This window comes from Ovis aries, chromosome 2, assembly GCF_016772045.2.
Source record: "Ovis aries strain OAR_USU_Benz2616 breed Rambouillet chromosome 2, ARS-UI_Ramb_v3.0, whole genome shotgun sequence".
Classification (NCBI taxonomy): domain Eukaryota; kingdom Metazoa; phylum Chordata; class Mammalia; order Artiodactyla; family Bovidae; genus Ovis; species Ovis aries.
This window is the reverse complement of record NC_056055.1, coordinates 18,952,265-18,965,710: the sequence shown is the minus strand read 5'-3', so window position 1 is coordinate 18,965,710 and position 13,446 is coordinate 18,952,265. Positions and strand designations below refer to the sequence as shown.

General features: G+C 35.3%; 1 protein-coding gene across 2 annotated transcripts in view; it reads left to right on the top strand.

The window, feature by feature from the left end:
- Nucleotides 1-13,446, top strand: part of SMC2 (structural maintenance of chromosomes 2) — a 52,208-nt gene that overhangs the window by 35,709 nt on the left and 3,053 nt on the right. For both annotated transcript variants that reach the window (XM_060410813.1, XM_027964163.2), the window contains exons 20-23: nucleotides 1,880-2,074; nucleotides 4,182-4,382; nucleotides 6,860-6,976; nucleotides 9,981-10,141. In XM_060410813.1, the coding sequence (XP_060266796.1) occupies nucleotides 1,880-2,074; nucleotides 4,182-4,382; nucleotides 6,860-6,976; nucleotides 9,981-10,141 (674 nt within the window). The remainder of the gene's footprint in view (nucleotides 1-1,879; nucleotides 2,075-4,181; nucleotides 4,383-6,859; nucleotides 6,977-9,980; nucleotides 10,142-13,446) is intronic.

Below are 13,446 nucleotides of genomic sequence, written 5' to 3'. Positions count from 1 at the left end.
GTTGTTGTTAGTTTTCTGTTCTGTTGCAGTTATGTACTTTTTGTAGGTCATGTTAACTAAAATGTAATAGCTTCTAACAGGGGCATTCCATCCATTTACCTAGGATATAGTAAAGTGTGTTTTTTTTGCCTTTTGTCCTCTACTTTTACATTTCCTGTTACATTTTTTCCTTGAGATGATTGTTTTAATTGCTGTAGTGTGCATTGTTTTAGAAAGTAGTTCTTTTCTCTTCTATTTGTGGTTAAACTCAAGGGTTTTTTTTAACACATTATCAAATCAATAGCAGAACAATTTTTTAACTATCTTTTTGAATCAGGGTTCAAAATGCTTTTCAGCTTTGTGTTTTGTCTTGCTGATTACCTTTTCTACAGTTTCTTTTCTGCCTTCTGACTTGCCTTTTTGTCTCATTCCTCCATATCTTCTACCATCTTTCATGGACGTCATGTTGTGGAATTTTTTTTAAAATTAGATGTCATATTTTTAAAGAGAAATGTGGAAGTAAAATAAGTCACTTCTTCCTTGATCTAAATAATGATAAAATCAAAAGCATATACATATTTCGATAAAGAGAATATCTATTTTTCTATGGAAAACTATAAAATGTATCTCTAAGTTTGTAAATGTTGTTCTTTTAGTCTCTATATTCTAAATTGTTTCTGTTTGCCCTCTTAGGGAGCTAAGAAGATAAATTGCCTTCAAATTAATTATGTTCAAACGAAACTAAAAACTTTGGCTCAATCTGAAGTGATAGATATCCTTGTTTTTCTCTTAACCATTGTAGATTGAAACAGTTACACCTATGACACCATCTTCAGTCTTTAGGTGTGAGAGAATCAGCTTAATAAACATGTTTTTGTCATGCGCTTTTGTTTTGGATTTTTTAGATGAATGCTGAGATTTAACTTCCTCCTGCAAAGGACCTTTTATGACACAAACATTATAAAGAAATTACTTATGTCATGTTCAATAACTTAACCATAATGTCAGGTATTGTTTATCGCTCAAAATTATCTTGTTTTCTAATGAGCATGCCTTAAAAAATTCCTAAATTTTTACTGACGCTTATCGTCACTTCAAGATATCTATTCTTCCTCAGTCTTTTAGCAAGTTGTTCTACTCTTTGTTTTTCCCTACCTAAATCTGAATTGAGCTAGGTTCTTTTTTTTCAGATGTTTGTGTGAGTTTGTGACCATATCTTTACCAGAAAGACCTTTAAGATCTAGCAAAGAACTTTCATGGGGAGGAGGTGAGAGTTGGTAGACTAAATCCCAGCTGTAATTTTCACTTCGGAGACAAACCGATGATACTAAAAGAGTGAGAAGTTTTTCTTTGTGCCACAGATATGTTTCTTCAAAAAGTTTCTCTTCCTCTTCCATATCTCTGTTTTAACCCCTGTGCTAGAACTAAACACCCTGACCTTTTGTTGCCACTGTCAGAGGCCTTATGGCTTACTTCTGTAGAAGGGAAAGGAACCAATGCCAGCTTACCTTACTTCCACCTCCATTCTTTGCCTTCATAATAAATGGCATTTGGGGGTCTGTCATATTATTTTGTAACCACCACCAGAATCCCACTCTTTTGAGAGACCGTACAGGGCAAATCCCAGTAACCCCTCCTCCACCTAGGTGATCCCAGTTTTACTGTGTCACAGGAACTTTGTTGCTTCCAGCATGAACAATGCATCGCATCCCTTTTTCCGTAGTGGTAATACAAGTTTTATTTGTAAATGTGTTAGTCATTTTCATGGGGATATAAAATGTAGAAGGTTAGATGACACATTGCCTGTGTCACATAGAAGTCTGTTGGATGATCTTTCAGTAAACCAAAAAATGTCTCCATCTTACCTTGCTGTATGTTATCTTGTAATTATTCATTGCAGGAGTTAGTAAACAAAGCTCAGGAAGAGGTGACCAAGCAAAAAGAAGTGATAACAGCCCAAGACAACATAATTAAAGCTAAATATGCAGAAGTAGCAAAACACAAGGAGCAAAACAATGACTCTCAGCTTAAAATTAAGGAACTGGACCATAACATCAGCAAACATAAACGGGAAGCTGAAGATGCTGCTGCAAAGGCATGTTTGTATTGTTCACTTTTATTTTTAATCAAATTTTTGCCTCTGGGTTTTTGAAATGTTCTGGTAAAGTGCTCAGTGAAGAACTTAACTGTAAATGGCAGAACTACTGTGTAACAATTTTGAGGCATGCAACTATGACTGCTTCTCAGCAGTCACCAAATGGCAAAAATGTTTTATTTTTAAATTTAATCTCAGGGGCTTTATTCCCATCTCCAAGATGTTTTTAACCAAATATTGAATGGCCTCCCATGGAAATGACTGTTTTTTTTAATCCCCAGTTGTTCATAGAACTAATTACTAATGTATTAATAGTAGTAATATGTATTCTTTACCTAATTGCAAATTGAATTTAGGGAACTCACAGAGAAGTATCCACAAGGTACTTCTGAAGTAAGGACTTAGTTGGTTTAGGATATCCTTATGAGGGTTAGTATAGTCAATGTTCGAAGTCTCATTTGAAATCTGACATTTTGCCAGGCAGTGTCTTTGAAGTTATCCCACAGTTTATTGGTCACTCTTAATTAAAATTTCTTTCATGTATCACAGTAACCTAAGTACTTTAAAGAAAATACATAGTTTTGCAGGAATTCATTGCTTAGTTAGGAGGCTTCATTTATGTGGTTTTAATAATTCACTCATCATGTTTTCTTACTGGTGTGTAACAGTTTGGTGCCTTTTAAATCTTTTTTAGCATCATAAAAGTACAAGAGATTTAATTTCAAAAAGATGAGAACATACAAAACAGTCTTCCACCCTTTTCTGCAAGAGCCATGATTGCCTGTTCAGGTTCATTACTTTGTTTAAAAAGCATTTTTTTAATGACCACATGATAATATCCTAATATTTTATTAGTATTGATTTCCCATTTGCCTAGTAGCCTAGTATTAGTGGATTCACTGAACTATTACCAATGCTAATATTACTGTTAATAGGTTTTTTTAAAAATATAATTGACAATACTAGTATTGGTGGTTGCTAGGGGATTCTATTTACAGTTAAGTGAAGAGGGTACAAAGAGCGACTTGCAAGCAGAACTGCTAAAAAGTCAAGTATTCTTTAAAATACATAGTTTATCAAATATTTATTGTATACTTGTACCAGGCACTGACTTCCCTGGTGGTGCAGATGGTAAAGTATCTGCCTACAATGCAGGAGACCTGGGTTTGATCCCTGGGTCGGGAAGATCCCCTGGAGAAAGAAATGGCAACCCACTCCAGTACTCTTGCCTGGAAAATCCCATGGATGGAGGAGCCTGGTAGGCTACAGTCCATGGGGTCGCAAAGAGTCGGACACAACTGAGTGACTTCACTTTCACTTTACCAGGCACTAAAGATACAAGAATGAGCAACATGCCACAGAATGTGTTCATGGTGCTCACAGATGAGCAGGAAAAAAAGATAGACTAGAAATGACCATATTACTTTGAAGTCTGGTGGTGTGACTGTACTCATGGGATTAATAAGGATGATTGACAAGGATTAGCTTTCAGCAGTCAGTACCAATCTTAAACAGTTATAGTAGAAGAAAGTCTTCTTAAGCACTATAATTAAAAATCCTTAATGGTTATATTACATGAGTATTTTACTGTGCCTTGTCAATGAGGGTAGCAAGGGGATGGAGTCAATATTTAAGATAATGTTTTACTTAGATTATAATTTCAAGAATTATTAGGTACCAATCACGATTAGGCTTTCATGATTTTACAGTATCTATGACTTAAATATTCATATAAGACTAAACTTTCACAAGTTGTTTTTTTGAAGTAATACGTTGAATTTGGTAAAATCTGGAGCCTCATCTCATTATAATGGCAATGTTTACACACATACACACACCCGCATACACTTAACTGTTTCTCTGAGTTCACATTTATTTTGATGCTTAAGTAATATCTTTTTCTATTTTTTGTAGCCTATCCTCTAGATAAAAATATTCATACTTCTTACAGGTTCACAGTCAACAATGAGTCTCATTTTTTTTTCAAATGAGTCATTGTGGGATTTTCCTAAAAAATGTTTGTAAAAATTAGTAAATACTTAAGAAACTAATTTTTAAATATAGGTTTATGAGCAATGATATCATTCTATTATCATCTTTTGGCTAGGTATCCAAAATGTTGAAAGACTATGACTGGATTACTGTAGAAAAACACCTCTTTGGGCAACCCAATAGCACCTATGATTTCAAAGCTAACAACCCAAAAGAAGCTGGTGAGAGACTTCAGAAGTTGCAAGAAATGAAGGAGAAACTGGGAAGAAATGTCAACATGAGAGCCATGAATGTGCTGACTGAAGCTGAAGAGCGTGTAAGTCACTTTGCTCTGCCTGTGGCCGCTGCAAAACATGAGTAGCCTTGGTGGATTTTATGACCCCTGGCGTGTGTGCGCTCAGTCTGCAGCCCATGGACTGTAGCCCGCCAGGCTCCTCTGTCCTCGGGATTCTCCAGGAAAGAATACTGGAGTGGGTTGCCATTTGTGTCTCCAGCAGATATGACCCTTGAGACAATTATTAGAGTCAGTCTAATAATTTAGGCTTAAATTTTAGATTTAAAATCTTTGCTTTATGCTTTTGAAAATTTGTTTTGTGTTTTCCTTTTCTTCCTTTTCGGTTATTTCTTTTCTTATTTCATTCTTTTTGTTTCATCAGTTACCTGTTCTGCTGTGCTTAAATGACTTTTCCACTGGCTTTTGCTTTTGCTGTGAACATGTTCAACCCCTCTCTTATTTTTGGTTTAAATAAAAACACTTTCGATCTTGTTAACTCCTCACATTTTTACCATTTCTTTCACTTGTCTTTTTGAAAGGCTTTGAAGAAGACTCTACAGATTTTCCCCACTATCCAAAAAGTAGGGCATTCCTTTGAAACCCTTCCTATGCCGAAATGGTATAAAGCAAAAAAGCAATTACCGTAGGGCCCGTCTTGCTAACAGATGCACAGAGCAAACTGAAATAAAGCACAGATGCTTATAGACACAGTTCAAAGCTCTGGGAGGAGGTTTGATGCTGAGATGCTCAGTGTTGTTCCCATGAGGAGCTTGATGGTGCCACTCTCACTGCTTAGGGTGTGTCCTGCTTCTGTAAGAAATGGCTCACTGCAGCACACATGCTGAACGTTATTTGTGCTTTTTACCGTTTCTTGTAAAAGCAGTGATACAAAGTGAACTTTGAAAAAGTGAGAGAATACCTGTCTGTTCTAACCAGTGTCTTCCTTTGATTCAGTGTATTGCAAGAACCATTACATAAGTAAATGACTAAAACTGTTATATACATTAACACTGTTTTACTAATCTGTAAATCCAGCAGCATCTTCTCTGTTTTAATGCTCTCAGTTACTTGATGGTGTTATTCATCTCCCTTACCTTTTACAGTCTGCATGTCACTAGAAAAACCCAAAGGGGAAAGCAATTCCTATTCTTTATGGCCCCATAGGAAATAGCAATCTGAGTAATTTTATATTTTGCCCTGTATCTTCTTTAATTCTGTAAAACTGAATTTGTATAACAGCTAATGAGAGTGCTATAAAAGTGAGTACCTGTGAGCTCAATCACTTTTAACAAATTTTTTGGTAATGGGTTTCTTAAAGCTGTTACTGACATTAGTATCTACAAAGAATCTATATTATGTCAGATACTAAACAGATTAATAATGCACATACTGTGACCTTCTGTTAAATATTCCTGCTGGTTTTCATTTCTCCATTAAGTCTTTGCAATATATGGCATCTTCGTGGAAGGGAAATATTTTGTCTGAATTTGAGCTGCTTAACATTGTGAAATTTGTTTCCTTATACTTGTTTGCTTTTATTATATAATAATAACTTGAGCTAGTTTTGGGGGGTTTTTTTTGTTTGTTTTTTAATTTTACAACTCCCATCTCCATATCAGAGAGGAAGGGCTTTGTTATTGTATTTTGGGTCACCTCATGTAAGAAAATACATGGAATTATGCAAGGAATAGGATAAAAATGTGGCCAAGGTCCTAAAACCTTTTCTTCACAAAGGAAAGGGACAGCAAGGAAACTAGCAAGACTGGCTGTAGTTTTGCAGGGAGAATATGAAGCCACCTTGAAATGTGAGGCTGTGAGGAGAAATAAGTTAAAAGGGTTTTTAGAAAGTTCTGCTGCTCCTCATGATTTGATTATCCCTCTGTAGTCTCCCTCAAATTTTTTTTTCAGTAAATTTCTTCATTAACCAGAGAAGGCCACTCTGAAAATGAGATGTGGGAGTGGAAACCTGAGGCGCCAGTTAATGTCTGAAGTAGAGGAAGAACAGTGCAGGGGCCATAGGGCTACAGTGAGCTTATGCTCAGGAAACTGAAAATGAGACCATATGGCTGGAGCCTGGGGAGGAGTGTGTCGCCAGAAGTTCAGAGATAAATAGGAGCCAAATTATGTGGGACTTTATACATCATGGTGAATAGTTTAAAAAGTTACATCTTTATGTCACTGCTAAGACTGACCTTGCATGCAAGGCTACTTTTGAGTTTACATGACAAATACTCCCTTTTTTGCCTTGGCTACTGGGTAGATAAGGGAATATAAGTGAAGTCAAAATGTTTCAAGAGTTTGTGCTATCAATTCTCAGCTATAGTAATTGAATTTTACATATAGATGTGTTTACTTCCCTCAGTTTGGGTTACGTTGTAACTCAATGTAGTGTTATCTTTTTGGTAAGAAGGAGTTGTATGTATCGCATATAAAAATAGTAAAATCTCTTTATTCTTGACCGAAGCCTAAAATAGAAATTTTTTGGTTTTCTCGATTAAGTCTGCTTTTTATCTTACTAGTATAATGACTTGATGAAGAAGAAGAGAATTGTAGAAAACGACAAATCCAAAATCCTGGCAACTATAGAAGACCTTGACCAGAAGAAAAACCAAGCCATAAATATTGCTTGGCAAAAGGTATTTGAACCCCAAAATATTATCGTTTATTCTGTATGAGGCAAAGATGGAAGATGACATCATGTTAATAGCGTTGTACTCTAAGATAAATTTGAAGCAACAGCTTTGTGTTTGAATAGGGCACATGCTCATACCTTGTAGACGTTTTAAAGCATTTTGTCCTTTTGGACTTAACTGCTGCTGCTGCCATTATGGTCTCATCATCTTCTTGTCTGGTTCTTAAGCTACATTAAGTTAACTCTGTAGATTTCCCTCCATCTCTTGCTAATTCTGGGTTACCTTTAAAGGGGACAGTATTTGCCCTCTTTCTCATGAGATCATAGGTTCTAATATTGGACAGTATTCTAAGGTTTCTTCCAAATATCTGCCATATCCTTACTCATCCTCTGCCTAAAACTGGAAGCACTATTTGTTTCCCGTTACAGAAGTGCTAATTGTTGGACTACCTCTCCAGAGGACCCCTTCAGTTGTAACCTCTTCAGTTTCTCTTGCCATAACCCACAGAGGTCAAATATTAGTGCTAAGAATATTTCTATAGCAAAATTGTATTCCACTTACAAATCATTAATTGTTTCAAAATTCATAAGTATTATATATTCTTAGGTTTTTTAGCAAATCATTTTATAATATTAGATTTATAATTATAAAATATTATTTTTATGTAAGTATAACTTATTAACAGACCATTTGCTCTTATTTTATATTAATTATCTTAAAATAATTCCATAGTTTTGATAATTATTATCTCTATAAATGAAGAAACTAAAGCTTAGAAAGTTGAAATTAGCCTAAGATCGTAATAGTCAAAAGATAGGAAAACTAGAAAATTCTCTTTTCCTAAATTAGAACTTAAGTTAAAATTACCTTTTGTTACTCTTGGAATTAGAACTGGTTAATTGGAAAGTCAGTATTTCCAGGATTCATATTCAACAAAATCCCAATTAACCATTTTGGTTTTGTTTTATGACAACTTCAGCAGATTTCAAGGTTCCTTACTGTTATTTCTAGTTCTCTGGCTGCATAGATTTGTCTCCTTTAGCATAATCCTTAGCTTCTTCTGTAAAGTTTTCCTACCATAACAAAAGACTGCTAGTCAAAAGCTTTCATAGACACTGTGTTGTTTGGCATGTTAGCAAGTCTGGGCCTCTAGGATTTAATTGGGCACCTTACCACTTTTTCTCTTTTTAATTTTGCAGGAACTTTATTTTTTGTAATGGCAGAATAGTTATCTTTTTCATTTGGATTATTTTTCCTGCTCTACAACTTATTTTCAGTGTTCTATCTCCCTGTAGTATTTCTGTCATTTAAAAAATGCTTGCAGAAAGTTGGCCACAGTACATTTGGATTTAACACTAGATCTGAGATTCTGTCTCTTGGTTTCCCCATGATTCCTGGATTTAATTTGAGTACAAATTTATATTTTAAACTGATTTTTCATCAGTCCCCAAAGTTCTCCCAAACCAAGTAAATCTACTGAGTGCTTATTACATATGTCAGACACTATTCTTATATTAATTTTCCTATTTAATTCTCAACAGTAACCTAATGAGATAGGTATTATTATCAGCATTCCATACTTCCTTATGGCTTTAAGTGTACTTCCTTCACAACACCAGAGTATTTTAGAAACTGGTTGTATTTTTGTTTCCTTCTTAACCTCACTGGATTTTCAATATTCGACTTATTTCCTGTCTATGATAGGGCTGTATTCTTCTCTACTTATTAACTGATAAGATTCTTTTTTCCCTTTTGAATAGTCCACATGGGATCCCATGGTCATCTTTTGGATTTATTAGCGTTCCACTGTCTTAATTTTGAGCTGTCTTTCTCCTGTCTGTCTGGTCAAAAAATTTCAAGTGTTTATAGACACTGTTATCTTCCATCTTTCCCCCATAAAAAGAGTAGACCTCTCCCCATTGTAATGAACCTTGTGTAGCTCTGGAAGTTTAGCCTAGATAAAACTAGAATCTACTTTCTCTGTGTAGGCTATTAGCATGTGTGCAGTTCTTAAAATATGTGTTCCTTAGCAAATTTATATTTAGGAGACTGTTTAAGTCTAGGAGATTTCCTTATTACTACAGATATTCATAAAATATGTACTTGCATTTGAATTTTATACTTGATTGGAGAACTTGGCTGTCATATATCTTTGTTGGCGGGGGGCGGTGTGCATGCGTATATACACTCAATTTTGTCTGGTGAACCTCTAAGATTATTAGTCATATCTGAAGACAGATGGCTGAATTCTCAAATGTGTATGCACAGAAATTACTCAGTTACAGCCTAGAATATTGGTCCTAAATCTCTGTGTAATCTCCTGCTGCAGCTTTATGGGGATAGGCCAAATAGCTTCTCCGGCTCTTTTCTTTTGGGGCTCAGTCCGGCTCCTGTCCCTTGACAATCTGTGAAAAGTATAGAAAAGAACCATTAAACACCTTTACCAGATGTGTTTTGATTTCATGCCTCTTTTTCTCCTAGACTTCACTCTGATCTTAAGCTTTTTAAAGGTAGCTGATAATGATAGGCCTGTCTTACCATATCAGTCAACAGAAAACAAATTATACCAAAAAAAGTTTTTGTTTTTCTCCTCTAGCTGAAAATTCAGCCTCCAATATTATCCAATTGTGTGTCTCTGAGGATTCCTGCAACATGGCCACCTGTTGTATCAAACTTCATCTTAGTGTTAGAGGTACAGCCTGTAGTTTCCCCTCAAAGTTTGAGCAAAGCTTAGTAAATGATTTCTGTGAAGAGACACATAAATGTATCACAGCTTTATATACTCTTGTCGCAACCACTGGACTCTGATGTTGTGATGTTGTATTGCTAGCAGCTATAGATAATGCATGAATGAATGGGCATGACCAGATTTGTCATATGGACCATAATTTGCCAACCTCAAAACAAGAGTAACAGATAACAAAATTCACCTGCTGGTTTGCAAATATACATGTCATTTGATTTTTCTTGGAGAACCTTCTATGATATAAATCTTTTTTTCATCCAGGTAAACAAGGACTTTGGATCTATTTTTTCTACTCTTTTGCCTGGTGCTAATGCTATGCTTGCACCACCAGAAGGGCAGACTGTGTTGGATGGTCTGGAGTTTAAGGTTGCCTTAGGAAATACTTGGAAAGAAAACCTAACTGAACTTAGTGGTGGTCAGAGGTGAGTGTTCCCTTTGAAATAATTCCTCTTATTATAATCCATCAACTCTTTCCCTCACAATTTTATTTCAGATTTGCTTTTCTGTATTTGCATGTGGAATTTAAGGAGCCTAATCTGTGAGACTATGAATTCTGATTAGAACACTTGACTAAAATGATAGGTAACAAAGTAGAAATAAGGATTAGCATCTAGGAAACTAGACCAAATACATGAGAAACAATTATTTTCAGATACTGGAAAGTGAATGACCCAGGAGTACGATCCTGAGAGAAAAGAAACAAAATGCTTAGTCCAGTGTTTACCCTAGCTTTCTCCCTAGGAGTAACTCTTGACTACAGATGCAGGGAGGGAAACCCACACAAAGCCCAGTAGTCTTACTAAATGAAGGAAACATTCGAATTTGGGGAAGTCTCAGGGAAATACATCATGGCATTACATTTGCACCGTCCCTAAAGTGAAGGCTATTCTAGACACACCTTAGCAAAGGTTAATTGCAGGCCTAACGCTATTTAAAGACAGACCACAAGGTTGAGACTGTAAACAACATAATCACAGTGTTCAGCATCTAATAAACACTACTAGGCAGAAATCAAGAAAATGTGATTTATAACTTAGAGGAGAAACAGACCCAGAAGTGACAGATGATAAAACTAGCAGACAGGAAGTTAAAGAGAGTTACATGTCCAAAGATTACAAGGCAAGAGAAATGGAAACTGTTAAAGAAGATGCCAGTGAAACTTCTGGAGATTTCTTAAAAAACAAACCTGAAAGGAAAAGTTCTCTGCCTGAGATTGATAAGAAATTTAACATTAAAAGGAACTTGAGTGAATTTGAAAACATAGCAATAAACTACTAAAGTTAAACTTAGAAAGAGCTTCAGTGACCTGTGGGGCAATATTGAGTACTCTAACATACATATTATTGGACTTTCAAAGAGAGGAAGAGGTAAAACAAGATACTTGAAGAAATAACAGCCCAGATTTTCCAGGTTTGATGAGTTCTGTAAATCCACATACTTGATTTCTGTGAACCCCAGGTAGGATAAGGGATGGCCAGATGTTAAAGAATCTGCCTGTAATGCAGGAGAGCTGGGATCACTGGGTCAGGAAAATCCCTTGGAAAAGGAATGGCTACCCACTCCAGTATTCTTGCTTGGAGAATTCCATGGACAGAGGAGCCTGGTGGGTTGCAGTCTGGGGGGGTGGCAAAGAATCAGATACCACTGAGGAATTAACACTTCGCTTTCACATGTAGGATAAATGTATGCACTCTCTTCCTACACATAACAATAACACAGCAAAGCATGTCATACATAGTTGCTGAAAACCAGGATTAGGAGAAAAAAAATCCTAAAAGCAGCCAAAGGTAAAAAGGCACATTAAATGCCAAGGAACAAAGATAAGAATGACTTTAGACTTCTTGTCAAAAACTATGCAAGCCAGAAGTCTGGAACAACATCTATAAAGTGCTAAAAGAAAAACATGATAACCTAGAATTCTATATGTAGAAATAGTCTTCATATTGAAGGCAATATTTGTTTTCAGAAAAACAAAAGGTGGAAGAGCTGTATAAGTTAAAGGAAGTTCTCTGGTGAAAGGAAAATACAAGTGGAAACTTGGGTCTACATGACAGTGAAGTGTACTGGAAATATGTTCTAGACTTCAGGGAAGTTTCTGCAGCCTTACACAGTGATTCAGACAGCATACTGAGAGAAACTTTAAAAGATCATTAGGCCTCACTCTTTACCTGCAGAGAGCCAAATGATTAAAAACCTCTGAGAGAAAATTGTGAATATTCATATAATTGAAGATGTGTATTAATTTTGTATTTTCCCCCTGCGGGATGTACAATCCATACTCCTTGATTGTTCTCATGTGCTCTTTGCTGTCATGGAACTCTTCTCCTTTGGATATAGAAAATAATAAGATCTGTTCATTTCTCTTATGAGATCTTTTGTCGTTTTTATGAATAGAATAGCAGTCCACTCTTTATTTTTCACTGTTGATAAAATTCCTAAATGTTCTAAGAGTCAAAAAAGACAGCTTCTGCTTCCTGGTCAATCAAAATTGAATTCCACAGTATAGATCACAACATCTTTAATTGTTTTTGCCAAAGTCCTCAAAAAACTTTTTGAGGAAAAGAGAGAATATTTGCTTATTTTCTTACTGGAACCTAAAAATTATTTCCATAATTAAGACAATATAAACTTATTTTCAGATATACTACAGTCTAGCATAGTAGTTTAACTCTTGGTGAGCCTTTTTTTTTTTCCCTCCTGAATGAATAAGTTGAAAGCTCAATGCCTTAAATATTTGGCACAGAGAAAGCCATTGAAAAGTAGTTTTAGGTCACTTTAATGACCTCAGCTACTCTGTTCAGCTTGTTTGCTTTTTATTGTACTGTTTCATTCCTTTCCTTTGCTAGAAAATTTGGTTTCACTTTCCTAGACCCCTTCTATACACATTTTCCCCCCACTTACATGTTTCTTTCTTTTTTTTTTTTTTTTTAATTTTTATTTTTACTTTATTTTACTTTACTCTATTGGTTTTGCCATACATTGACATGAATCCATCACGGGTGTACATGTGTTCCCAAACATGAACCTCCCTCCCCATAACATCTCTCTGGATCATCCCCATGCACCAGCCCCAAGCATGCTGTATCCTGCATCGGACATAGACTGGCGATTCGATTCTTACATGATAGTATACATGTTTCAATGGCATTCTCCCAAATCATCCCATCCTCTCCCTCTGAGTCCAAAAGTCCGCTGTACATATCTGTGTCTTTTTTGTTTCTTAATAAATACCCTATTGGAATACAGTAAGCATTAGACTGTTTAGTGCCACATGCTAGAAGATATTTGAAGTTATAGAGTTAAGTGTGTTATAGCTGTTACTGTAACTTTAATTCTATTTTTAAATAATTATAAATGTTTTATATTACAGTAAATAAAGATTTTTAATGAAACACTTAGGAAAAAATACTATGAGAAGTATTGTATTTCTTCATGCCAGATTAGAACAAAATCCATTACAATTAAAAGGGATATAAAAGAACTGAAAAAGAGTTTTGAGGACGGAAAGGAAAAACTATTAACACTAATATGATGTCTCAAGATTAGATGCTAAATTTAACATTCTAATTATCTGACAAGAAAGAAGAACATATAACTGTTCTATTCAAAATAACACTCATTGAAGAGAGGGAAGAATGGAAAGCTAAACTAAAAGAAACACTTTAATACAACAAAAGTTTTCAAGTTTGAAACTTAAGATTCTTTTTTGTATTAACTATCTTCAAAG